The sequence below is a fragment of the Lampris incognitus genome, chromosome 11 (assembly GCF_029633865.1).
Source record: "Lampris incognitus isolate fLamInc1 chromosome 11, fLamInc1.hap2, whole genome shotgun sequence".
In the NCBI taxonomy this organism is placed as follows: domain Eukaryota; kingdom Metazoa; phylum Chordata; class Actinopteri; order Lampriformes; family Lampridae; genus Lampris; species Lampris incognitus.
The window spans coordinates 26,497,564-26,524,553 of NC_079221.1; the positions used below are offsets into that span (position 1 = coordinate 26,497,564).

Here is a 26,990-nt window from a genome sequence, read left to right on the forward strand (position 1 = left end):
TGAAACACATTTGGGTGCTTAATTAATCATTTAAGCAGACCAATGAAATGAGACATCTTTGGGAAAGGGTTTGGCCTGCACGGATTAAAAGAGAGAGGAAACCAACCAAACCACTGTGGTCCCATACAAATCAACAATGCCGAGAGCAAAGGTGATATCCGAGGACATGAAGAAGAGGGTCGTGACAGCCCATCAGTCTGGGGAGGGATATAAGACCATCTCCAAAAGATTCCAGCTCCATCCATCCACTGTAAGACATATAATTTACAAATGGAGGGCCGTCAACATGACAGCAACTCTGCCTAGAAGTGGACGCCCATCAAAACTATCACCCAGAAGCACCAGAAAAATAATACATCAGGTAAAGGCCAACCCACACATCACCTCTAGAGAGTTGCAGACCTCTCTGATAGCATCTGGGACAAATGTGCATGCATCTACAATCAGACGAAAATTGAATCGCCATGACATTCATGGGAGGGTTGCTAGAAGGAAGCCTCTGCTCTCAAAAAAGAACAAAGCTGCCCATTTCAACTTTGCCAGAGAGCACTTGGACAAACCAGAGGCCTTCTGGAAGTCCATTCTCTGGACAGACGAGTCCAAAATAGAATTATTTGGTCACAATCAAAACCAACATGTTTGGAGAAAAGCCAACACTGCATATGAAGAAAAGAACCTCCTCCCAACAGTGAAGCATGGTGGTGGAAGTGTGAAGGTCTGGGGCGCCTTTTCTGCTTCTGGACCTGGACGACTCCATATTATCCAAGGAACCATGAATTCTCCGGCATATCAACAAATTCTTGACCAGAATCTCCTGCCATCGGTCAGGGAGTTGAAGCTGGGACGAAAATGGATTATGCAACAAGACAATGACCCAAAGCATTCCAGCAAAACTACAAAGGCATGGCTTCAGAGAAAGAGGATTCGTACTCTGGATTGGCCCAGTCAAAGTCCGGACCTTAATCCAATTGAAATGTTGTGGCAAGACCTGAAGAAGTTGGTACATACCAGATGTCCCTCCAACCTCTCTCAACTGGCTGAGTTCTGCAAGGAGGAGTGGGCAAAAATCCCCATAAGCAGATGCGAGTGACTGGTTAGTGGTTACAGAAGACGTTTGGTTGAAGTAATGGTTGCAAAAGGAGGAGCCTCAAGCTACTAATACAAGGGTTCACATACTTTTGCACATGTTAAATTTTCAGTTTTTGTGAAATAAACCACCTTTGTTGAATTAAATAAGGAAAATATATCTCTTTTTGTGTGTGTGTCCATTATTTGGAAGGTGTGCTTTACAAATTGGGATTTGGATGTATGTGTAATAAGCTTATTTTAATGTTTTTTACAAAAACAGTGACCCTGTCTGGAGGGTTCACAAACTTTCAAGCAGCACTGTATATATATTGTGGTAGGATGAGGAAAAACACAGCAGACAAAGGCAAGTTTGATGTTTATTCCTCAACTCCAAAAACCAACTGCAGCAGGAACAACCCTGCACCGGCGAGCCCGGGAACCTAAACCATGCCCCCAGCTCACAGTCCTGCTGGGTGAGAGACATAGCCCCTAGTGTCCGCCACACAGCCCCCCCCCCCCCCCCCCCCGAACACCCAGAAGGGACTCCTGGAAAGAAAATTAGTGTCTCACTGGAGGCTTAAGCAGCCTGCCATAACGGCTGCGCCATCCTTCAGCCGAAACAGTAGGTGAAATACAGTCCAATGCCGGCTGAGAAGCTGAATGCTGAACCCGTGAAGACACTGCCGGGGTCCTGGAAGGAGGACGACCCCGACGGGGAACCTGGGCCAGAAACACAACTTCGCCTGCCACCCTGTGCGCCGGTTTAAGCCTATCAAGCGTGACACACTCCCTACGCCCACAGTCCTGCTGGGTGAGAGGCATAGCCCCTAGTGTCCGCCACAATATATATGTTTTTTCCGAAACCGTCAATGGTGTTGAGTGCTCGACTAATGAGGAGTGGAATATATCAACACAGATGAGTGCAAGACGCACGAAACAGGCCTGTACTGCTGTGCATTAAAAAAAATTTCCTGTATCCGTGTTGAGTTATATATATATATATATATATATATATATATATATATATATATATATATATATATATATATATATATATATATATATATATATATATATATATTAGCAGAGAAATTAATTACATACATAGTTGTTTATAAGGGGTGGGGATACCTGCAGTCGGTCAGTTTGGACTGAAGATGTCAGCTGAGTGCTGAAACGTATCTGTCAATAAACGTATCCAGATGAACTGAATCAACCTTCTTTAATCACATACAGGTGTTTGTCATTTGCCAGGTTAACCACTCCTATTTCTTGGGACTCCCTCTTTGTAAGCCATTTCACTCCACTTAACCTTAACCCTTTACCTGAGCTTGAGCCCTAATCTCAACCTAACCTTTATCTTAATCTAATGTTAACCCCTGGGTGAAATGGCATACAAATAGGGAGTCCCCCTGTTTCTTCCTGTCTCCAAACCAGTGCCAAAGCCTTGCCCCCATCAACCCTCCTTCTGTTTGTGGCTAAAATAATGGTGTAGGACAAAACTAACTAACATAGGACCAAACTGAATTTGTGATTGATATGGATAGCTATTGCATCCATAGGCTAAGTTTCCAGCATTATTCTTGTTTTTTGTTTTTGTTTTTGTTTTTTAAACCTCGATTAGACCAATGGCTGACCAACTGGCACTGGGTGTTAAGTGAAGTAATACAATAGATATTATCAGACATCCTCTCTCTAGACCGGTCATTTCAACTAAACTCATAATTGCATCAAGGGTAGAATAGAATATTCTGAAGGTCTAGCCCTTTTCAGTGGAATATGCCAATTGAGAAATGATGTACTCCAAAGTGTGCTACAATACCCAAGAATACATACAAGGTTTTAGCAGGGGTGGCTTTAGCGTGAGTGTAACGCCTAATCCTGGAAGTGTTATTGCCAAATCTTTTAAAGTAATAATCAAGCAAAACAATTTGGGTTATCGTTTTAGCCATAATCAGTTCCTCCCTGGATTCCTGACTTGCACTCTCTCTCTCTCTCTCTCTCTCTCTCTCTCTCTCTCTCTCTCTCTCTCTCTCTCTCTCTCTCTCTCTCTCTCTCTCTCTCTCTCTCTCTCTCTCTCTCTCTCTCTCTCTCTCTCTCTCTCTCCCCCCCTTCCTCCTCACTTTAAAATCCCTTCCCGCTCCCTCCTTCACACTTTACTAGCCATTCATTTGCCCCACAACTTTGTTTTACAATCTGTCTCTCCCTCTCTCTTTCCCTCTGGTTTTACAGTCCCCTTCTTTGCTCTCTACCCTCTAGTTTAAGGTCTTCTTTCTCTCCTCCTTCATCACATTTAGTCATCCCTCTCCCCATTCTCAACCCATCCTCACGCCCCTTTCTCAGTCTCTGTCCTCCACCCCCCACTCTCTGCCTTCTGTCTGTCTAGCCTACCCATCAGTCTGTCCTTCAGATCAATGCTTCACCTTGCCCTCTCTCTCTCTGTTATCACTTCTCTATCCTTCTGTCTCTATCCTTCTGTATCCATCATCAGCCCTATTTCCAGTCAACTAGCCCCTCTTTTTTATGTTGCCTTCTCTCTCTCTCTCTCTCTCTCTCTCTCTCTCCCCCCCCCCCCCAAGGCTTGTTAGTACCCCGCAGAGGAAATGACAGAGAAGCCAGTGAGGTGGCTGAGGGGATCTGAATGGATGTGACAGGTTGACACTCAGACAGCTAATTAACCTCTAGATCACTGTGGTCACAAAGAGATAGACGAAGAGAAGAAGGGAGGAAAAAGGAGAGTGGGACTGAAAGAGTGGAGCAAAAGGGGCAATAGGAGGAGAGAGAGATAGAAACAGATTTTGGGATGGACAGATGAAAAATCAGGGATGGACGGGGCGTGGCAGAAAAGAAGGTGGAGAAAGAGAGGGAATGGGTTGAAAGAGAGCACGACACATGAAATGAAGACTGAGGATGGAGAGCGAGACACACAGACAGGCTGAAGGATAGAGAGGAAGGGATGAAGGGAGAAAGAAATAGCCAGGAAAATGGAAAAAGAAAGGGATGCAGGGAGGGAAACAGAGAGGTAGAGGAATTAAGCAAGAGAGGGAGAGCTGGCAGGGCAAAAAAGGGAGATGATGCAGAGACGAATGGATAAAAGTAGAGCAATATGAAACAGAGAAAGAGCCCTTTGGTTTAGTTTGATGGTTCAGTACCTGCCTGCATTAGGCAAAAGATTTAGGCATTAACCACCAACCACTGCAAGACAGACACATGAGTTTAAGATAGTAGCCTAGGCTAAATCTTAGTGATATCACCACAGCATTACTCCAGCTTTTGCCTTCCACACTCACAAAACAGATAATTTTTCAGCTCACATGGAGCAGCATTTTTCAAACCTGCTGTTGCCAGGTATGGTAATTTACATTGTTATTAAGCAGGCCTTAGTGAAAATCACTAAACACCATTGCAGCGCCAGAGTGTAGGCTGTGTTGTCATTGCTCCCAGGCTGGAGTAAGGGCATATTCCTGTTTCTCAATTACCTACGAGATTAAAGCCATCATTTTTACTCAGGTTTAATCACGTCGACTGCGTGTGCACACATATGAGCACATATCACTTAACATGCGTTTGCTGAGCTCAGTTCCACATTAAACTACTGCTTGTATGAAGTAATGAAGTAATGATAACGTGCTTTAGGATTAAGCATTGTGGTTTTATTTCAAACACCCCTGTCTGAAAAACAAACAAACAAAAAAAGGTCAGCTCTTGTTCTTGTATTCTCCCACATCTTTATACATGTACATATATGCTCATGTACATGAGTGACCCTGCTACCTTACTACCCACCCACCCACGTGCCCTTGTTATAATGAATGATTAAAATGCTGCCATACCAAGTTGCGAGTCATTGTTAGACTCAACAGGGTCCCGGATCCCAGCTGAAAGATGATGGATGTCTCTGCAGTAGATGTGCGCCAGCTCAAAGGATCCACTAAATTAATGGACTCCACTCACTGAGGCATTAATAAAGTCAGTTAAAGAGGGATTTGATCAGAGTCGATGTGAAGATGGAGAGATAGATTAGCGCTTGCAGTCAAAGAGTACGCCCCAGCATGATTATATTAACCTGGTGTAATAATGCTGGGCCAAGTGTTCTGTACTCCCAAACTTTTTTTTCTTTAATTTATTCAAAGACAAACTTTATCACCAAATTTGGTGGTTATGTAAAGTAGCAGGGCCTCCAAAGATAATTCACCCTCCTTCAAATTTTTTCACATTTTATTTCTGTTTGGTCTCCAAATTTTAGAGCATTGAAAAGCGTTTTTCTCCCTAGTTACACCCAGCTCTTGAACCATAAACACGAAAGCCTGGTACACACTACATGACTTGACAAGTTCTCTAGTTGGAGAACATGGCACACTGATTTGTACATGAGACCAAGCAGCCACTACACAAACACATGGCACAGCACAGGGGAGCAAAAACCTCTCGGGGGCAGGTTCAGCGGTTTACACTCATTTACGAGAAAAGAACCACAGTTTTGAGGACTAGGACATATGTGTTCTAGACATGGAGGACGGATGGTTCAAAAGAGGAGTCAAAAAGGCTGAGTATGTTAAACTAGAACAACCCTCTCTGAATAAGGGCACAGGGTTATGGCATAATTTGTCCATGGCTTATTACACTGCCGTAAAAACACTGCCTGGGTGGTTCGCCTGACTTGCCATCCTGGCGGAGGGAGAGAAGGAGCAGTCACAGCCTGGGTCACCTCTGGCCCAGTTCAGGGAACTCAAGTGAGGGATGTCATGTTCAGAGCAAGCCAAAAGAGTGTGTGCTCTTAATGGTTGTCCTCACTCAGGTCCTCTTCCAAAAAGACTTATGGCACTACCATGGGGATAAGTAGTGAGGTTACTCCACCCAGTGTCAGAACTGAATAAGCCATCTGGATGAAAGTTGAGACATCTTCAAACTGAAATCTAATTCCAGTGAATTGACTGATACCTCTCCTGGACATTCCTTTGTAGGTTTTGCTGTGTGCTTTGGGTCATTGTCCTGTTGGAATGTGAGTTTGTCCTAAACGCAGATTTCTTGGAGACGCAAACAGATTGTCAAGGATTTGTTTGTATTTGGCTCCATTCACGCTGCCATTGATGGGATTAACCTTTCCAGTCCCTCCTATTGGAACGCAGCCCCGATTTACAATTACAATTTCATTTAGCAGATGCTTTTATCCAAAGCGATGGACATCTGTGCAGCACGGTGGCCCAGTGGTTAGCATTGTCGCCTCACATCAAGAAGGTTCTGGGTTTGAACCCTGGGGTTGTCCAATCTTGGGGGTCATCCCAGGTCGTCCTCTGTGTGGAGTTTGCATGTTCTCCCCGTGTCTGCGGTGGGTTTTGTCCGGGTGCTCCAGTTTCCCTCACCATCAAAAAGACAGCATGTTAGGATTAATACTCCGATCTGTGCCCCTGACTGAGGCATGGCAAGAAGAACTGGAGTTGATCCCTGGGTTCTGCACAGCGGCTGCCCACTGCTCCTACTAGGATGGGTTAAATGCAGAGAAAACAATTCCCCACGGTGATTAATAAAGTAGTTATAAAAAGAAAAAAACATCTGAGATGTAGGTGGCTTGTATAGCAATAGGAGTCTAATTGACGGACCCTTACTGGAGACTCGTCCCAACCAGGATTTGAACCCCTGATCTCTGGCGGGAAAGCTGGCGTTCTCACCTACTGAGCTATCAAGTGGATTTCTGTGAGCATTGAATACACCTGGTTCAGTGTAAAATGATCATACAAGGGGGCTAAATTTAATTTGAAGCTACTGAACATGGATGCAATGCATGGGTTCTTTTTCTTTCTTTCCCCCCTCTCTTTCTCCTTTAATGTAACAAATCTTGAAAGGGTTCACATCAAAGGGACTGGAGTATGAAACTGGGCTGAGGGGCAAGAAAGGGAGGTCGGCTACTTGAATTACATGACACCCCCTTTTTTTCATGACAGTCTCTTCTGTGATCCATGCAGTATGATCTGTCATGTTCGTCATGACAAAAGCCACCCACTTCTCTACCATACAACCCCCCCCATCCCATCCAACCCTACTGCACCCCATCTCCATAGCCTTTCACTGATGGTGAAAGACTCTCCCTCAGATCAGACACAGTCCACTCGCTTGTCACGTAAAATGACAAGTTGTTGCAGAGGGATTGAATGTTCTAGCCAAGTCAACATGTGTGCTAAGTTTTTTCAGTTGTTTTGCCTTTTAATCTGAAGGACCGTCAAAGGATAGGCTAAAATTGAGTAATTACATATACTACATGAATTCAGTGTTTCTCTCTCTCTCTCTCGCTCTCTGTCTCTATCTCTCTCTCTCTCTCTCTCTCTCTCTCTCTCTCTCACACACACACACACACACACACACACACATCAATCATTCAATAAAGGGCCCTTCACATGATCAGCGACTAAAATGCTTGGTGCTGACACTGCCATTCATTTCCCATGTGGCAAGCCTCGCCGCCGCCCCGGGTGCAGACGCTGGGAGACAACCTGACACTGCGCTCAAAGTTTGACTATACTCAACTCTGACCTTTGCGACGTTGACCTCTGCGACGCACAACCAGTCACCAAACAGTTTGCTATAGCCGTGAAATAAAAGAAAAAAATAAAGGAGGAGAAACTTGTACTATGTGTGTCGGGGTATCCCGAATTAGTTTGTATATAACATGACCCTTAAATCATACCACGATCTGGCTAAAAAGTCCGTGGCGTGGAATGATGTCAGTTTACGGATGGGACTACCCAGGTTGGTTTACAGTTTTAAATAATTACGTTTTTGTATGCAGCCAGTCTATATTCACTTCTATGGCTGTGCTAATTGGCAACGTGGTTAGCTACGACCACTGGCTGATGTGGGCTGTGGTCTGAAATTTGAACTCCACTCTATTCTTTCCTGAATGCTGTCATTTTAAAGACTCAACAGTGTGGATGTAATGACCACCGCCGCTCCTGGCACTGACGCTGGTCATGTGAACGGCCACTCCCAACCTGGCGTTGACGCTTTGCGCAGATCATGGGAAAGCCACTTAAGAGGAAGATTAAAATGTAGGGTTTTAATGGTGCTGAAAGTACCTGGTTCCTGATGGGACAAAACACAGATTCTTTATTGTCCTTTTCTGAGGAAAGGTGTTGCCACAACCCACACATTAACACACTGGAAACTGTTTTCAATCGTTTGCCGTCTTTATCTTCAGTCATTTATCTGTTTAATTTTAACACAAATAACTAGATTGGTTTATCATTGCATAACAATATTAACTAAGATTAATAATCTAGGGAATCTATCATTTCTGCTCTACTACTTCTGCTTACAAAAGTACATGTAGTATACTACAAAAAAAGGTTGATGCTGCCCAGCATTATTATTATTATTATTATTGTTGTTATTATTATTATTACTTTTTTCTTTTTTTCTCAAAAATTGCATCAACAGTGAAATTTCCCAGTGGGGGATTATTTATGTTTCATCTCATTTTATTTGATTTTAATCTAATCTGACAAATTATCTCTGAGACTTCACAATGACTCCGTGTGACGCAACAGAACAGTGAAGCAGGAAGGTACAAGGACATTTTCTTACACTTAAAGATGAAAGCTGATTTTAAAAAAACTTTATTTAGAAATGCTTTTTTTAAATGCCTAATACAAAGTGCTTTATAAAATAATTTACAATAATCTGAAAACATGAAATAAAATGTATAAACAATAAAACCATCATACGTTACAAGAAATAAAATAAATGAAGCTAAAAATGAACATTAAATAAAAACATGAAACTAAATATTCTAAAAAAGGCCTTTTTGAAAAACGTGTTTTGAGAATTGCTTGAAAAGTTGTGAAAGGAAGATGTGGGGGTAATTGTGATTCAGGGGGGAGGCTGTAAGTAATCCTTGAAATGAGGAGTTTTCAAGTTGCTACAGAAGGCTGGAGGCAATTCTGCAGCCCCCACACAATTTCGAAGGTTGTTCCACCATTTTAATTGATTTGACCACAATGTAATTCATTTAAACACAGCGCTAAACTCTGAGAAAGAACAAGATACTAACAGCTATATGTTAGAGCGGCACTCCCGTTATCCTCCAATCGCATGGTTGCATCATACCTCTCTCCCCTTGTGTGGCATTTTTACAGCCCTGGTTTTATACAGCACTGCTGCCTCCAGGGCCCCAAGCTCCTACTGCAGGGTTGTACAGAGTCAGAGAGTACGGAAAGATGGACAGAGATGGATCGATGCTTCCAATTGGAGGTGGCCTTCCTCTTTATGAGTTCTCCCCTGTCTCTCATCGCTCACTTTGTTATTACGCCCACCCATCCCTACATCCTGTCATCAGTATAGTTGCCATTTTACAAGCCCACTTATTATTGTGTGTCTGCTGAGCCACCGCTGCTCTTTTGCTCAGACCCAGAGAAGAAATGGTTCAATTAAAAAAAAAAAGCCTTTTTCTCTTTTCAGGCATCAAAAGTAAAGGGGGAATAGTATGGTGCTTAATTGAATCACAAAATTGAGTTTTTCTCATACTGTACACTAACTGGGTGGCACAGTAGTGCAGTGTCTGGCACTGTCGCCTCACAGCAAGAAGGTCCGGGGTTTGAACCTCGGGGTTGTCCAACCTTGGGGGGTCATCTCCGGTCATCCTTTGTGTGGAGTTTGCATGTTCTCCTCATGTCTGTGTGGGTTTCCTCCGGGTGCTCCGGTTTCCACCTGCAGTTCAAAGACATGTAGGTCAGTTGAGTCAGCCATACTAAATTGTCCCTAGGTGTATGTGTGTGTCGGCCCTGTGATGGTCTGGCAGCCTGTCCAGGGTGTCTCCCCGCCTGTCACCCAGTGTCTGCTGGGATAGGCTCCAGCATCCCATGACCTGAATTCGGATAAGTGGCTTAGATAATTGATGGATGGATGTATACTAACTTGGTTGTTTAGCATACAAGAAAGAGTTGTTTGCATTACAGATGCAGGCGAAATGCATGTAAGGGGCATAATATGCATTGCTAATACAGGATAACTGGAGGAAGGTTGATTTTTTTTTTTTTTGCACTGGCTGCAACTGTACATCCACTGATCACTCTAGAGGAGCTAACAGTATGCCTAAATCAACACAATTATCCATATAAGAATAAAAATATAAACATTGTTGTCGATGGCATAAAAAATTGCTTCTCCCGTCTCTCCACTGTGCATTTACTGTAAATTGATGTCATACACAGACTGGCCTGGATGCAGTATCAGTCGTGGATTTGCCTGAGAAGTCCTGATTTCAGATTTTCAGTCTCAGTGTGAGAAAATGCCAAACAATCTGTGATGTCTGTTAAGTACCTTCATCAGAGGCTTTAGTCCATGGGCCAGACGATATTTCGGTACACTCAAGGTGGCAAAACTTACTTATAATTTTTGAAAGGATCCATGTCTGTAGATGATATTTTGGTATGATAACCATTCCTGAGTGGCAGCTGTATCACAGTTATCAGCTCATGAAGTTAACCACCCGCTAAACTAAATTGCATTTTAGACGCTGGTGCATATCCTGGTTTAGCCTCATGGTCAGGACATTTTTCAATGTTCTATAATATTGTCTTTGGTATCATTTTGAAGGGGACCTTCTTAGCTTTCATTCAAGCCCTGTTGTGGATATTTCTCACAAATATAGAGGTCACTTGAGCTCTTCAACCCGTCAATAACACACATCTTTCTGCAATTTTCGCCTAAACTATATACTTTCTTTTAGCCCTGTGGCATCTAGGAATATCAGGGACACAAAACACAAAAACTGGAATACTCACAGGACTGTAAAGATTCAGGAAATGTATAATATACCCATACTATTTCATTGTGTGAGGTGATTGTGAGCCTTAAATGAGAACTAGACCAAAGCCAGTTAGGTCACAAACTGGTCTCTATACATTTGTTTAAATACACAATCAAAATACATGATAAAAAGGAATACCATAGTGAGGTAATGAACTATTTTAATATTTTAAACAACATTGACATTTACATATACTTAGTCAATGATACATGTAATCCCATATCATTAGTGGGTATATGTAATGGTAATGGGTAGGGTAATGGGTATATGTCAATATGGTTACATTATTGTTATCAAGCTCTGGGTAACCAAGTCCAGAATCAACATCCTGTGCATCAATAGACTACTACCACAGTAATACCATCAGAATCATCACACTGTCATTCATCAAACTGCTCGTTTCTCTCATCATCTGACTCCCCAAGTTCAAAGTCCAGTTCTGGACCATCCTGCTGTTTTTGGTTACTGCAGGTCTGTAACCTGCACATGTCTGTGCATGGAAGTCCATTTGACAGGCACATGCAGCTTGGCATTTTGCATGAATGCACACACTTGCATGTTAGCATTTCCAAGATCACATCTGGTGCAGGTGGGGAGCGCATCCAGTAAATGGCCAGCTTGCCTTCATCGTCTGTCCATCCATACTCAGTAGGGCTTGGCACCACAGGGTTAGCCTGCAGACAGCACTTCCATATTGCTGCCTGATAGTTGGCTCGTTGAACATGCATAAAGAGACAGTCTCTACATGGTGGCAGCTGGCTGGACTCAACCTCTCCCCTTTTGGTGCAGAAGAGCTGGTAACGCAGTTTGTTCACCTCAGCAGTGCTGCTATTAGCAACATACATCTGACAGGTGAACTGCTCAATTTTCTGGAACAGCTCATCACTCACATTCCATGTCTGTCCCAGTTGACTAAAAGTCTCTTGGCAGGAAGTGTGCTTTCTCACTATCTTCAGGGCATTCAGCTTCCCTCGACCAGCGAATGCACTTACAGTGTCGCAGCCTGTGAAGGCATGTAAGCCAATTAGGCTGTCACAGATGCTGTCTCCAAGTGAACTTGCCAGTTTGGTGATGTCGACAAACCGTGTGCGGTTCTGAGTCCCACACTTCTGGTAGATGGGACAGGTGATGTCCTTCTGGAAGCCAAGACAAAGCACCATGACATCAGTGTCCTCAGCTGTGATGATAACTGACTTTGAGCCCGCATTTGCTGCATGCAATGCATGCAGGAGCAGACGGGTGTCAGCTTCTTCATGTGTGGAGTGCAGTTCTGCTGCTTCCTCACACCCATCGTCTGTCAACTTGTAGCAGGTTTCCTCACAGGTCATGTACAACACCTTGCCATGCAGCATAGCTCTGTATCGTGGGAGTTTCCACTCTTCCACCAGAAACTTGATGAGACTGGTCTTGTTGGAGGAACTGCACAGAAATTTTCCCCACTGCTGGACGTGGTGTCCCCCTGCAAGATTCTTGTACTGGAGAGTGATGTCTCCGACCCCGGTTCAGTCGTTCAGCATCTTTGATCGAAGTCTGGTGATAGACATCAAAAACAACATCAATCCTCCCACTCTGTGCTCCCTCATGGAGGACCTGGGTCAAGGCTGACTCTGCCACCTGTGCAAAGGTTTTGTTGTTGCCATTCATTTTTTGGACCAGGCTCATCCCATCAATGATGGAAGTAGATGGGATTGGGATGTCTTCTGCAGGAGATACATTCTTTCCAAGCTCTCTGGCAAGTGCAGCCTTGTTTGTTTTTCGTAAGGACCCATCAGCATTTGCCAGTGCCCATGGTAGTGGGCCCAATGGGTAGGCAAGGACATCCTTCAGATTCACCTTCCTGCTTTCAGCCACCAGGATCATGTGACTGAAAAGGTTTCTATCTGCCTTCAGAACCACATCCTGTGCTTTCTTTCCATGAGCTTGTTTTGTGCTGACATTGGAGAATGTTTTCAGACTTTGCTTGGTCATCTTGTCGTGGAATTTCACAGGTGGTGGGTCTGCATCTAACCTTGTTTGCTGGAATGCTTGGTAGGCCTCTTCTCCTTTCTCAAGAGCTCTCAAGAGATCTATGGTCACATCAGGTGGAGCCATGTTGCCAGTGGAGAGGCTAACCAAATCAATCTCATCAGGGGACATAGGATTGAGCCATTTATTCTCCATAAGGTCCATGAGAGACTGGACATCTGCTTCATCTCTCTTGATCCTTGGACTCTGTAGATCTGGATGAGACCATTTGCACCTGCCTTGACCTGTCAGGTCTCTCAGCTGTCTGAGGTACATGCTTCTATACTCAGCTGTGAGATAATATTTGGTCACAGCTCCTGGCTTCAAGCTGAATCCCTTTGTCCCTCCAGCTGTTTGGGTGTCTTTGTTCACCGTTTCTTCTATAGCTTGGTCAACAGGGATTCGGCCAAAGGGATTGGTGGAGCCCAGTTGGACTGAGAAGCCTCCTTCCATGAATTCTGTGTACACATCTGGGTGTGTGATGGGCAGCTCAGACATCTGGGCGTAGTAGTAGGGGAGGTAGCGTGCATAATTCATCCTGTCATAAGCAAAGCACCATGGGATCATTGCTCGAATGCTAGCCAAGTGTAGCATCCAGTCTCCCTCTCTGGATGCTCGGATGAGCCCCAACAAGATTTCAACCATGTCCAAATAGGACATCCAGAAGTTTGAGAGGCTGCCGTTTCCACCTCTAAGGAACTCACGGTAGACTTCAAATAGATCCATGATGCGTGTACAAGAGCTGTTCTCGAGGACCTCCTTCAAAGCATGTTGTGAGACTTCTTTCCCAAGGCTGTCAATGGTCTTCAGTGTCTCGTTCAGGTGAACCATGTCATTCCTGTGAGTTTCTTCCAACCAGGACAGGAAACCATTCAAGGTCAGTCGCATGAGAGCCTCATACAGGAGCTTGTGTAGTCGCACTGCCCTGTTGTACTTGCGGCCATCCATAACACCAGCAATTGAGCCTTCTGCAATCATGCCAGACTCAATGCAGAGGTCTTTGAGTCCAGCATCTTGGAAACGCTTTCCTATTATTGCCAGCAGTGTGCAGATGGTGTGGAATACCCCAAGCCTAACGATGATATCATGGAACTTGTCATGGCGTTTCCATGTGATCTCGACAGCCTTCGCATACAGGGCTTGGTCAAAGACACAGACAATCTTCCTCAGGCCTAAGCACTGCATGATGCTCAGTGACTGGTTAAGCACCTCGTTGACGGTAGACATTTGTGTCGCTGGAGCATTGATGGTAGGCAGATAGCCTATATTGTCGGGGATGACCGTCATCTCTCCTCGAGTCAGGATGTTGAAGCCTGTCCAGCTGCTGACTGACTGTTCTTCTTGTTGTGACATGCGTGCTAGGACCCAAAGAAGGTTTTTCTCTCTGGCAAGCTTAGTATTGGCTGCAGTATCGGCATCTGACTTTTTGCTTTGTGGTGGCCCTACCCGTTGTCCAGCATTGTAAGTTGGTAACATTGGTGGGGGTCCATCAATGCTTCTCTTCTTTTTTTTGGGAACAGTGGGCATGGGTTGGACAGGAAGTGGGTTGACTGGCTTTGCTTGCACAGCAATCCCATTGACTCTGTGAGATGTTCCCTCACCACTGACAGTTTCTTCAAGACGGTCGATATTGTCCCAGGCTAAAGTTGTGAATATGCCAGGATGGATGTTAGCTGGAAGGGCAATGCCACTCCCTGATGATGAGAGTTTCTGGAGACACAGGGCAGTGTTGATCTCTTCCATCTGTGAATAGGACACACTGTGACCAAGTCGGTTGAGGATGTTTATCAACTCTACATTTCCTGTCAACGATTTGACACTGAATGATAGAACAATGTGCTTGGAAGGCTTGGTATTTCCACATGTCACTGCATATACTATGTCATGGCCAAATGACTGCAGAAGGCACTGCACTCTCTGGGATGCATGATCAGGATCATTTGAGCCTGTGAGTAGAGAGTACAGGAAGATAATGAGCGACTCTGGAATGGTAGGACATTCTGCTTCTGGTTTGACTTCAGGCGGCCAGGTTTGAGGAACATCTTGACTTTTAATGTCTGCTCTCAATTTGATGGCTGCTTTGGCTATAACATCTTGTGCACTGACACTTTTCAGGGTCTGCAGCTCCCTTTTGAGAGACTGATTTTCTTTGGCAAGTTCCCTCATGGACAAGTTATTGGGATAGAGGAGGAATTTTCCTTTCTCATCAGGGAATATCTGCAAGGCTCCAGCAAACTCACTCTCCAGGTTTCGCCTTATGTGCTTCTTGGTTGATTCCTTGACTTGGGCAATGCCTTGGGAGTTCATTGAAGCTACCAGTCTAGAAGAGAGATCAGTCATTGTCATCACTTGAGGATTGCCAAAAAGCTCCATCCTGATGAAGAGGAACAGCTCATTGTATGCCTTATTCACAGCAGCTTCATACTGGGCTGCAGCATCATCATCTTCATTGCTGGCAACCTCTCCTTTGGAAACCTCTTCTTTGGTGTAAAGTCTATAGCATGACCTGTGGTAGTGCCCTTCAGCTGCTACAAGGTCTCTACTCACAATGGCAAGGATTCTGCTGTCCCTTTTCTTTGTGGCTGCACTCCTGATCTTTGCATCAGCTCGCAGTTCTCGACACTGCACCAGTACTTCTCTCGTATTCTGTCTCTTGGAATATTTGCTGTTTTTCTGACAAAATATGCACTCTGCATCATAAGTCCTAGATGTACTTGGAGCATGTTGAGCTACTCTCTTAGATTGTTTCTCTTCAGCAGAGACACAACTTTTCTTTTCTTTTGCAAGGAGGCCATCAAGAATTTGCTTCATAGTGAAGATACTGCGACACTTTCTGTGGTAGTAGATTGCTGGAATCTGTCCCTCAGGAATGTCTTTTGCCAGTTTCAAAACTGGTGCATGATTTCGTATCTGAGCTGCCCTGAGCAGAGTTCTCCATGAGTCGACACTTTGTAGTGAAACCAGCTCATCTGTATCATCAGAACAGTGGATAATGCACTCCACCCGTGGGCGCTTTGGTATTGGGTAAATACTTGCTTGTTCACCAGTGGCCATATTCAGTCAGTTTTCACCTGCCATATACAAACAAATACATGTAACTTAGGTGTATGAACACTACTAAAACAAAGTTTACTTTGCTTCACCAACGTCATATTACCATTATTTATCTTACATAGCCACAAATAGATACATTACCTAGTTGCTATGCAACAGCTGTATTTTGTCCACATGAGGCCGCTAAAATCAACACAAGATGAAAGTTCCTCGTAGCCACTTTAACTAATCATATTAACATATACATTAAAAGAACATGCTAACATTATGGGAAATTAGCTTACAATCTTCTCCAGAGTGAGACAAGAAGATAGATACCAGTTTCCTCTATATGTGTTTAGTAGAAAGCTATCTGGCTGCACGTTAGCCTAGCTTAGCACAATGAATGGAAGTACACAGTACTGGTTATCCTTGGTTGTTGGCCAACTAAGAACTGTCCCAGAGTTTAAGCTAGGCTAATCAGTACCAGGGGTGTTGAAATGCTATATTTGTAAAAATCTGGGCAAATACACAATCGTGAGAGGCACAGAAACAGGTTTCCTGAAAGAAAAATGAAATAGCTGCTCATTTGGAAAGGTTATCATGTATTATTTTACTTCTGTTAGTGTACCAAATAAAATGGCACCAGTGAAGTTGTGTCACCTTGGGTGATATCGATATCTGGTCTGACCCATGGACTAACTGGCTTTGGTCTAGTTAGTTTCTTAGTAATAATGCCCTTCTAATTTAAGGTTCACAATCACCTCACACAATGAAATAGTATGGGTATATTATACATTTCCTGAATCTTTACAGTCCTGTGAGTATTCCAGTTTTTGTGTTTTGTGTCCCTGATATTCCTAGATGCCACAGGGCTAAAAGAAAGTATATAGTTTAGGCGAACATTGCAGAAAGATGTGTGTTATTGATGGGTTGAAGAGCTCAAGTGACCTCTATATTTGTGAGAAATATCCACAACAGGGCTTGAATGAAAGCTAAGAAGGTCCCCTTTAAAATGATACCAAAGACAATATTATAGAACATTGAAAAATGTCCTGACCATGAGGCTAAACCAGGATATGCACCAGCGTCTAAAATGCAATTTACTTTAGGGGGTGGTTAACTTCATGAGCTGATAACTGTGATACAGCTGCCACTCAGGAATGGTTATCATACCAAAATATCATCTACAGACATGGATCCTTTCAAAAATTATAAGTAAGTTTTGCCACCTTGAGTGTACCGAAATAGGAAATTTTGGGCTCTGGCCCATGGACTACTTGGCAAGATCCTAGCTTGTGAAATTAGATACCCTGCAATAGTGCATCAAAAGCAATCACACAGAATCATGCTCACAAAACTCGGGTCAACTGGGTTCTTCTTTTCTCCCTCTCTGTTGACATTTGGGGTGGAAAGTTTTTAAAACTTGAATAGCAAGGCCTGTGTACTCTAACCAGCAAAACGGCACACAAAAAATTGCTATGTTTTTGTCGTCGTTGGCAGCACTTGGGCACAACTGATTCTCTTCAAATGAAAGAAATCATGGTGCATATCATCAGCTCCGTCCCTTGGCCATCCCAGGTTTATGCTAATTAGTTCAAGGAATCCACACAAGCCTTGTAGTGTTTATACATGTGTGTAGATGTTTGGCCGTTGAAATCGATGACCTCATGTTAATCAGTCCCAAGTTACTCCACAGTATTTTCCTGTGAAGTCACATGTCCCATCCTCACAGACTACGTATCAGCCCTCTTTTAATTGCCCTACTGGTTTGGTGTTGATTGCAGGAATGCAAAATGGTTTGAACACTACCCAGCCATTTGCAGCTGTGTCATCAGAAGAGTAAATGCATCACTACCAAACGGTGTGATTCACACGGCCCTTTTTTCCTGCAGGAGAGCCGGCGCAGTTTCTCTCCAGCTTTCTTCCCTGTTTCTATTTTCTTTAGCTATTTCCTCTGTCTCACCTTCTCAGTCATTATATTTTACGGCATTTAAAGAAACCTAAGGAGACAATTTAAAAAAGACCCGTGGCATCCCAAAAAGAGAAAGAAAAGGGGGAAATCAAAGATGACTGAGAGCAACAGAAATGACTCGGGAATTTAACAAAGAGAACAAAGCAAAAGGAATAAAGAAGAAAGCAAAAATTAGTGAAGATTGCTGTGTGTGTCTCTCCTCCCTCCCTCTCCCTTTCTGATGGATCTCTCTTTCTGCTCTGTGGTTTTCCCAGAATGCTGAGGTGTCTGTCTTTGAGGTCAACATCCGTTTTATTGGAGGACTGCTGGCTGCCTACTACCTCTCTGGACAGGAGGTAACTACCCATCTGTGTGTAACTGCTCATATGCACGTGTATGTGTGCATATATATATGTGAGCGCACGTGTGTTAGTGCACAAAGGACACGTATGTGTGTAACATGTAAGGGGTGTGGTTTTAACAAAGAATTGGCTCAACATGCAAAATGCCACTACAGTCTGTGTGTGTGTGTGTGTGTGGGGTGGGAGTGGAGAGGGGAAGTGAGGGAAGAAAGAAAAATGGGGTCAGATTAAGAAGGCAAAGAGAATGATGGAAAAATAACCAGGAAGAGGCAGAGGAAAGAGATCAGTGCTCTATCTTTCATTACCTGAACAGCAGCAAGGGAACAAGGTAGGGAGATGGAGGGAGACAGGATGGACATGCTAGTCAGTCTACAATGAAGTGAGTCTCCCCTTCAGGTTCTATGTCCTTGGACACAAACACACACACACAACTGCACTCACGTATGCACACACACACACACACACACACACACAAACACACATTCTTGTACTTCTATCTTTGTAAGGACCCCTCATTGACTACATTCACTCCCAAGCTCTTAATCCTAACCTTAACCATCAGAAGTACATGCCTAATCTTAACCCTTACCCTAAGATTATCTAATTCTAACCCTAACCCAAGTCCTAACCCTAAAACAGACCCTTAAAGAAGTGAGAACTGGCCAAAATGTCCTCACTTTGCAAAGATGTCCTCATTCTGATGATTAAAAACTCAAATTGGTCCTCAGAGCTAGAAGTACAAGTAAACACACACACGCACACACACGTAGTCACAAACAAAATATATCAATCTCCGCTTCCACCCTACCTCCTCCTTTTATTCTTCCATTCCTCCCCTGAGAGAGAGCCTCTCTTCATTCCTCCTTTCTTCTCATCTCCTGGGTTGCCTGTCCTCCCCTCCGGTCCCATTATTGGCATCCTGGTGCAATTTACCTCCATTCTCTCACTTTCTTTCATTCGCTCGCTCGCTCTTTCTCTCTCTCTCTCACTTGCACTCTCTCTCTCTGTCTCGCTCTCTCGCTCTCTCTCCTGCTTTCATGCCCTGCCAAGCAGCACTCCCTGTGTAATGTGAGCAGATAGGTGCTCTGTGAAACGCCACCGTAGGATGTGCACAAGTGTGAAGTGTGTGTGTTGGGTTGGCAGGGATGGGATGGGATACTTGTGTGTATGTTCTTTTCTCTATTCCCAATTTCAAGTCAACACTTAGGAGGTGCTTTGGCCTCATCCTCTGCACTTCCTGTAGGACTTAAGAATCAGCATGGCTTGGGCGTCCGGGTAGCGTAGCAGTCTATTCTGTTGCCTACCAACACGGGGATTACCGGTTCAAATCCCCGTGTTACCTCCGACTTGGTCGGGTGTCCCTACAGACACAATTGGCCGTGTCTGCGGGTGGGAAGCTGGATGTGGTTATGTGTCCTGGTCGCTGCACTAGTGCCTCCTCTGGTCAGTCGGGGCACCTGTTCAGGGGGAAGGGGGAACTGGGGGGAATAGTGTGATCCTCCCATGCACTGTGTCCCTCTGGTGAAACTCCTTACTGTCAGGGGAAAGGAAGCGGCTGGCAATTCCACATGTATCGGAGGAAGCATGTGGTAGTCTGCGGCCCTCCCCAGCTCGGCAGAGGAGGTAGAGCAGAGACCGGGACAGCTCAGAAGAGTGGGGTAATTTGACGAGTACAATTGGGGAGAAGGGGGGGGGTCCAAAAAATAAATAAATAAGAATCAGCATGGCTTTAATTTGACGTGCACAAGGAACTTGACTATGTCATTTGCTGGTATGGTGGTAAAGCAGTCACACGTGGTACTTTTGAATTATTAGGCAGTCGCCATTGATCGAAGCACCAGCCAAATGCATTAGATTAAAAACATGGCCACTTGATCCATGTGTGTGAAAACTGGCTGCATTCCCCCACAGCTAGTCCTCCAGCTGGGCTTTATTTTACTGCGCCGAAGCACAAAATTTGCAATTGTGATTGAAAAAGAAAATTGAAATCCTCACAGCAGCCAGGGACTGTTTGTCGATGGTTTGCGCTTCCTGCCGCAGCGTCCTTGAGCGCAGCCCTGTTTACCTCAGACAGCAGAGCTTGCTCTGTGGCCAACAGGCAAAGATGGCTGTTGCATAGGAATGCTGCCAGATACAGTTTTCTGTAGCTAGACAAGAATACAGATACCCTGATTTGTTCTGTCTATGAAAAGATAAATGTTTTTTTTTGTTTTTTTTTAGGAGTATGGAAGCAGAGGAGAGCAAGGGAGAGATAAGTGGAGGACGGGAAGGAGCAAGGTGGGAGATGGGGAGGAAATTGGGGGGATTTTCGGCACGGCTGTCAGCAGCCATTAGTATGCTGCTGAGGGCGTGGTTGTGTTCATTGCAAGGGAGATGAAGGCAACTCAGGAGAGTCCCAGAGAGAAACGCTGCGAAACAAGAAAGGCAAAGAGTGAAAAATTGAGGGATGAGGAAAGATAAAAGCAAGAAAGAGATAGAAAGAGAAACGCTCTGGAGGGAGACAAAGAGGTGGGGCAGGGAGAGGTTGAGAGAAAATGAAACAGATGAAGAGAGATGGAGAGAAAGAAACAGAGGCACAGTGAGATGGGGAAGCAGAGATTGAGAAAAGCAAAACAGAGAGAGGCAGAGAGATTTAAAGAGGTGAGACAGATGGAGTTAGAAACTAAAATAAGAGGGGAGCTTAGAAGAGGCGTGGACGAAAGTGGGAGAGATGGAGGAAGAGAGAACGTGGGGAAAAGTGTGGGACTTCACCGTTGTTGTCCCCAGGGCGAGGTGGTGTCAGCCTGGGAGTCTGAGTACAGCAGCTCATGATCGATTGTGTTTACTGCACTGCCTCTGTGTACTCTCTCGCTCTCTCTCCTCTCTCTCTCTCTCCCCCTCTCTCCCTTCCCCCTCTTTTCCTAAAACCTGCACCTCTCCTTCCATTTCGTTTACACGTTATCTTTCTTCAACCGTGTAGGTTATTCATTTGTCCCATGATACGGAACACAGCAAGAGAGAGAGAGAATTCCCACCCCATCCTCGTCCTCTTCTTCCTCCTCTTCCTCTTCCGTCCCTCCAAATCTTCCTTCATCTTTCCCCTCTGTTGTTCTCCCTCTCTTTAATAGTATTTATAGTAAGATTATCATGTTTTTAGTAGTATTATTGTATTAGCAAGCTAGCTAGCAAGCTATTAGCTTGCTGCTACTGTAACCCAACCCTGGAGAAGTGGCTGATGATGAAATGCGATAAGATTATTGTTATTATCATAAAAGTGAAGATTTTAAAAATCTGAGCAAACATCCTTGAAACCAGTAAACACCACACAACGGAAAACAGTGGAAAAAAATGGGTAAAAATTACAGATTCCTAAGAAAAAGTATAGAAATATAAGCTTTAAAGGTGACACGCTGTTTAAAGTTGATACTAGTTCTGCCAAACTGAGCTCTTCTCTCTCCTCCTCTGTAGCGAGCATGTTGTGTCCTCCTCCTCTCCCGCCATGGCTTGACTCTCCTGCCCCCACCCCCCACCCTCATCTCTTCCTCCTCTGCCCTCTCCTTCATCTCTTTGGTGTGTAGGCCTGACCTGAACCCTCTCACCTTTTGCTCTTTTAATCTTGCCAAACTCCACTACTGCCTTCCTCCAGTAAATTGCTCTCATCTCCCTCCTCCTCTCCCCCTGTTCCTGGTCTCCTCTGCCTTTAATCCAGCATCTCCTCTGTTCTCCTCTGGTTTCATCTCTCAGGTGTGAGATGCACGCCCTCGCGTGTGCAAGCGCGCATACACGCACACACACACGCACACACACACAACTGTTCAGCACTCTCCCTTCCTCTCCTTGATGCTATCACACCTCTCTTCTCTTTTATTCATGTCCACTCCATTCTCGCTCATCCCCTACGGTCTCTTAATGCCCTCTCCTCCAACCTGCCCCCAACCCCCCCATCCCCTCTTGACCTTCAATACTGCCTCCTTTCTGTTGTCCCTTGACCTCTTCTGTTCTCCACTCCTCCTCATCACCTGAACTTCTTTGCCACATACCGCGCTGCTCCACTTTGAACACCACTCTGTTTTCACTTCCCCTTTCCCATCGCCTTCTTCGCTGACTCTCTCTCTCTTCTCTCTCTCTTTCTCTCGCTCTCTCTCTCTTTCTCTTTCTCTCTCTTTCTCTCTCTCTTTCTCTCGCTCTCTCTCTCTTTCTTTCTCTCTCTCTTTCTCTCTCTTTCTCTCTCTCTATCTCTCTCTCTCTCTTGGTGTACATTTTAGAGCCACTGCTCTGATCCAGCTGAATCGCATCCTCCCTGTAGACTTGCTCATCTACTTACACTACACTATTCATGTACACTGCATATATACTACATATACTCTCATCTCCAAATATAAAAACTTCCACTCTTCATGGTTCCCGTTTCTTTTAATACTAGGAGCACACTCCTTAGTGTTGTGTTTTTGACCTTTGACATTGTCAATTTCTAGTAATATTGCTGAACCTGGAGTTGAACTTATTCTTGTGTTGGGCTCAATGCGAGCGATTCTACATAAGTTTCGGTGGCGCACTTGAAATGTAAATTAAATATGTAATGAGCAAGTATGAACATCTTAAGGTTTTGTGTACGAGAACACTTTGCAGTCTTTTATACTTCTCCAACGGTTGCATTTGTCTAGTATGTTCACCGTGTAGTAAGTCGTGGTTAAGGTTACTTTGCGCTAGGCACAAGTTACATCAGCTGTGCTAGTACTGTGCGAAAACTTTTTTCCCCCCCAAATAACTTCTCTTGAGGATTTAGAAAATGTGTAGCAATATGCAGTAAAAAATGAGCAAATATGCAGGAAGTACTGCAGTGTCTACGTCTGTCTATGTTCACTTCTTATCGCCTGTGTGCTGAAACCTCTCCTTCCTACTCATTGTCCTACTCACCCTCATTCAGTTATTCTCTCTGTAGTCACTGCGTGGCCCATTTAAACACATATTTTAGTCTATCAGTCTCCCTGACAAAATCCCCCCTCTCACACCTCCCTCAATGCAGCCATTTCTTTCTCTCTTTTAATCTCATTCTTTCTTGGCCTCATTACTTCTTGCTCTTTCATTCTGTCTCTTGTTTTTTTGCTGTGTGTGTGCGTGTCTGTGTGTGGTGCTTTGCACAGTGGATGGAAAGGATGTGCTGGGAAATGTAAAGTTTTTAAAGGAGTTTCTTTTTCTGTCTCTTGTTCGCTCTCCTGCTCTTTCTCTCGCGCCTTTTATAATATCTGGGAAAGCGTAGAGGGGGTCCAATAGAGAGGATGCAATCAGATCTTTCCCCTACTGCTGAAGATACGTTTTTGTTTTTGTATATATACCAATTGTAAATGCAGTGTGATAGCAAATAAAAGAAAATAAATTGGTAAAAGTTGTTGCTGGTGGGTGTGTGTGTGTCTCTTCCTGCCTGCCAGCAGGGGAGTGGCAGTCAGTCAGTGAGAGTGCTTGGCTCGGCATTTTGTTTGACAGGTCTCCGTGTTTGACATAAATGAGCAGGAGTGAAGAGGCCCCCAGTGAGATAGAACAGACAGCCTGTGGATGTACTGTGCTCCACCGTCACCACAGCCCTGGACAATAGACAGCTGAGCCCTACATCACAGCAGACCCGCACACTGACGAGTTGGGGGGGGGGGGTAGATACTGAAAACAAGAGAACAAGTGAAGGGGGGGGGGGAAGCTGAGAGATGGTGACTGGAAGAGAAAGACGGGGAAAGGGGGGAAAAGAAATGGATTAATGAAAGAGAGCCGAGAGGTGTCTTGGTGGCATGTTGAAGGCAGAGACAAAACAAGAGGTGTGTCGACAGGCTTAGTTTCTCACCTTGTATCTTGTCCTTCCCCCCTTTCACTTCTTTCCATCTTCCCCTTCTTGCTCTGATCTGTATGTCTCCCTCCATAGTCTCTCTCTTGCTCTCCAACTCCCCCCACCATAACCCCCTGTCACTCCTCTGCTTTTCTCACTTTCTCTTTTTTCTTACTTTACATGAAAGGGTGTTCAGGGGCTGTAAAGTGTAACGGGGCACTCTGACAGAGGAGTCTGACCGACTGCATCTGAATGTCACTCTAACCTGTCAGGGTTTCTGTTGCTGTATGAGGGACATAGTGATTTTCTGAGGGAGATTTTAGTATTTCAGTCACTTTTTCCTGTTTTGTTGAGAGAAGTTTCATTTGAAAATTCAAGTCTATACTCCTTTCTTTCTCATCCTTCAACCCTTAACACACCCTCTCTCTTGCCCCTCCCCTTCATTCTGTTGCTGTTCATCTTACTAGGGCTCCTCCCCTCTCCGTCTCCATCACTATCATAGTCTTACCGATACTGCTTATCAATCCGATACTTTAACGGTACTCTTATCGGTTCGTTTTATTTATTTATTTATCTATTTGAGAGAAAAACACAGCAAATTAAGAACAGAATTAATATTGCTGTATTTTCTCATGTCTGGACAGAGCGTTACTTTTAACCATCAACCCATGTTTGTATAATTTAATTAGCTCCGTGTGGGCTCTAGGCTACTAGCATATGTAACATACCTGAGGTGGATGGGGCAACGAGAGATGAACTATGAACTATGCAGTCGAAAACTGCATTTCTCCACCTGTATTTGATGCACTTTTGCCAGATGGTTCAAAAGATTGTTTGTGTTTCCGCCCTTACATGCAAAAGACTTGTTGTACGTGTGGCAACGAGCATTGTCAGCATCGACTCTAGTGACGTATAACCAGATTTTTGACCATTTAGTTCTCTCCGCCATTGTCAGGTTCTGTATGTGTGTGTGTGTGTGTGTGTGTGTGTGTGTGTGTGTGTGTGTGTGTGTGTGTGTGTGTGTGTAAAAGAAGCAGAGAGCGCTGGCCCCACCCCTCAGCTCGCACATACGACAGCCTCTGAAAGAGAGAGCTCTCTCTTCTGGATTGGGAATAGTGAAAATGCATCATAGACAAATGTCTTAATCTTTTTGCAAATTAGAAATGGAGTAGGTGAGATAAAAGGTGCAAGATAACTTTTATGTAGCCTAAATAAATAGGACATTTATTTTCTTAATTTCTCCAATACTGATAACAGAACCGTTAATGTCGGAATGTATCAACACTACGGTCTTTAATAGTTTAGCACCAATGCCTGCTTAATACCGGGTTTCGGTATCCGTCCCTACTGATACCACTATATCCTACTATATCCTCCACCTCATTGCAAAAAAAAGTCAATTCAATTCCACAAACACCAGCGCTAATAGCCACTTGCAGTTAGAGTGAAAATTATTAGGGTCTTCAGTTGGGATGCACTGATCTGATGCTGATATCAGTCCTGTACTGACTCAGATATCTGTATCGGGTATCGGTGACAATGGGCTGATCTACATGGATGATCTATTCAGTTCAGTTCTATGTTATTCTATGTTTATGTCCACACATGCGCGCTATGTCATGCGTCAGCAGCGTCAGAGCCGTTTTTTTGAAGAAGAGTTACCGTAGCATGGAGGGCGCTAACAACAAATTGTCAGCTGTTTGAAGGTACTTCACATTTGTTTCACGCCAATAAGTTCTACGGCTACTTGCAATATCCGCAAAGCCAATGTTTCGAGGGGTGGTGGTAGCAATGCAAAATATAACACAACCAACTTAATCAAGCACCTCCAGAAGCATCAGATTGTCAAAGAACACGAGTTCAACCAAACAAAACAAGGGGACGATTCGAAGAAGAGTTGACTTTGTCGGGTGCATTGCAAAGATGCGAGAAACTTCCCAGTGATGGTGTGAAAGCGACAAAGATAACAGAAAAGGGTTCTCAGATTCATTGCTCTGGATGAGCAACCCTGGACGGTCTTTGAAAGCGAGGGCTGCTGCCTTCTGATTGAACATTTGGAACCACAGCACAGTTTGCCAATTGCCATCATGGAAATGTCATTCTGAGACCGCTCTACCTGTGTGAATTGTGATTTAACTCATCAAGTTTGTTTGCACTAGTTTCGACTTAATTATGATTTAACATTTACATTTTGTTCTCTTTTAATGCAGTTGTATTGTTATATATACTGGAAGTTTAATTCCTGACCAATTTGTTGCTGCATGAAAAGGTTTACAATTGAATTGTAATTCATGTTAATTTTCAAGATTTTTTTTTTACCAGGTTGCTGGTGCATGATTATTATTTTAATAGTGAATAACAATTTAGTAAATTTATATCTATGTATTTGTTTGTTACATTTCGTTTTACAAAGTTAGGAAACCAATGTGTAAGTCAAGCCTGATGTTGCCTTACACACAGTGAGGCATACAGCTTATTAATTAAACACTGGTATCGGATTGGTACTCAGTATTGCCCAATACCCAAAGCCCAGATATCGGTATCAGTACTGAAAAAGTCAGATCGGTGCATCCCTAGTCTTCAGACAGTTGGTGGTAACTGAAGTGCATTTATAAGGGGTGTCACACCCAGACCTTCCAGTGATCATGGCAGCAGTGACTGTAGCAAGGTAATTAATTCATGTATAAATGAAATGGTGCAATTTAACTGTATAAATAATCAGGGTGTGAAAGCTGCTGTCCAGTACAGCCGCTGTTCGTGGAAATGATGTCAAAACACCCGCTTTCTAAATGTAGTCGCGGTCCAGCCATATACTAGGTTTTAACCTACTCTGGATTTTAGTAGCATTTTCCAGCTCATCAGTCTCCTCCTGTCTCGCCATTTGTGCCTCATCTGCATCGTCCGCTGCAAGGTTACTGGGTATAGCACTTGATGTGCTTGGTAGAAAATATGAATTGATAGGAGTACGTTACA

General features: G+C 44.1%; 1 protein-coding gene across 1 annotated transcript in view; it reads left to right on the forward strand.

Annotated features, from left to right (window-relative positions):
* The window catches only part of man1a2 (mannosidase, alpha, class 1A, member 2), a 227,906-nt gene that overhangs the window by 148,495 nt on the left and 52,421 nt on the right, over window positions 1-26,990 (forward strand). The window contains exons 6-7 of the mRNA XM_056289332.1: window positions 18,137-18,233; window positions 25,457-25,483. Of these exons, the coding sequence (XP_056145307.1) occupies window positions 18,137-18,233; window positions 25,457-25,483 (124 nt within the window). The remainder of the gene's footprint in view (window positions 1-18,136; window positions 18,234-25,456; window positions 25,484-26,990) is intronic.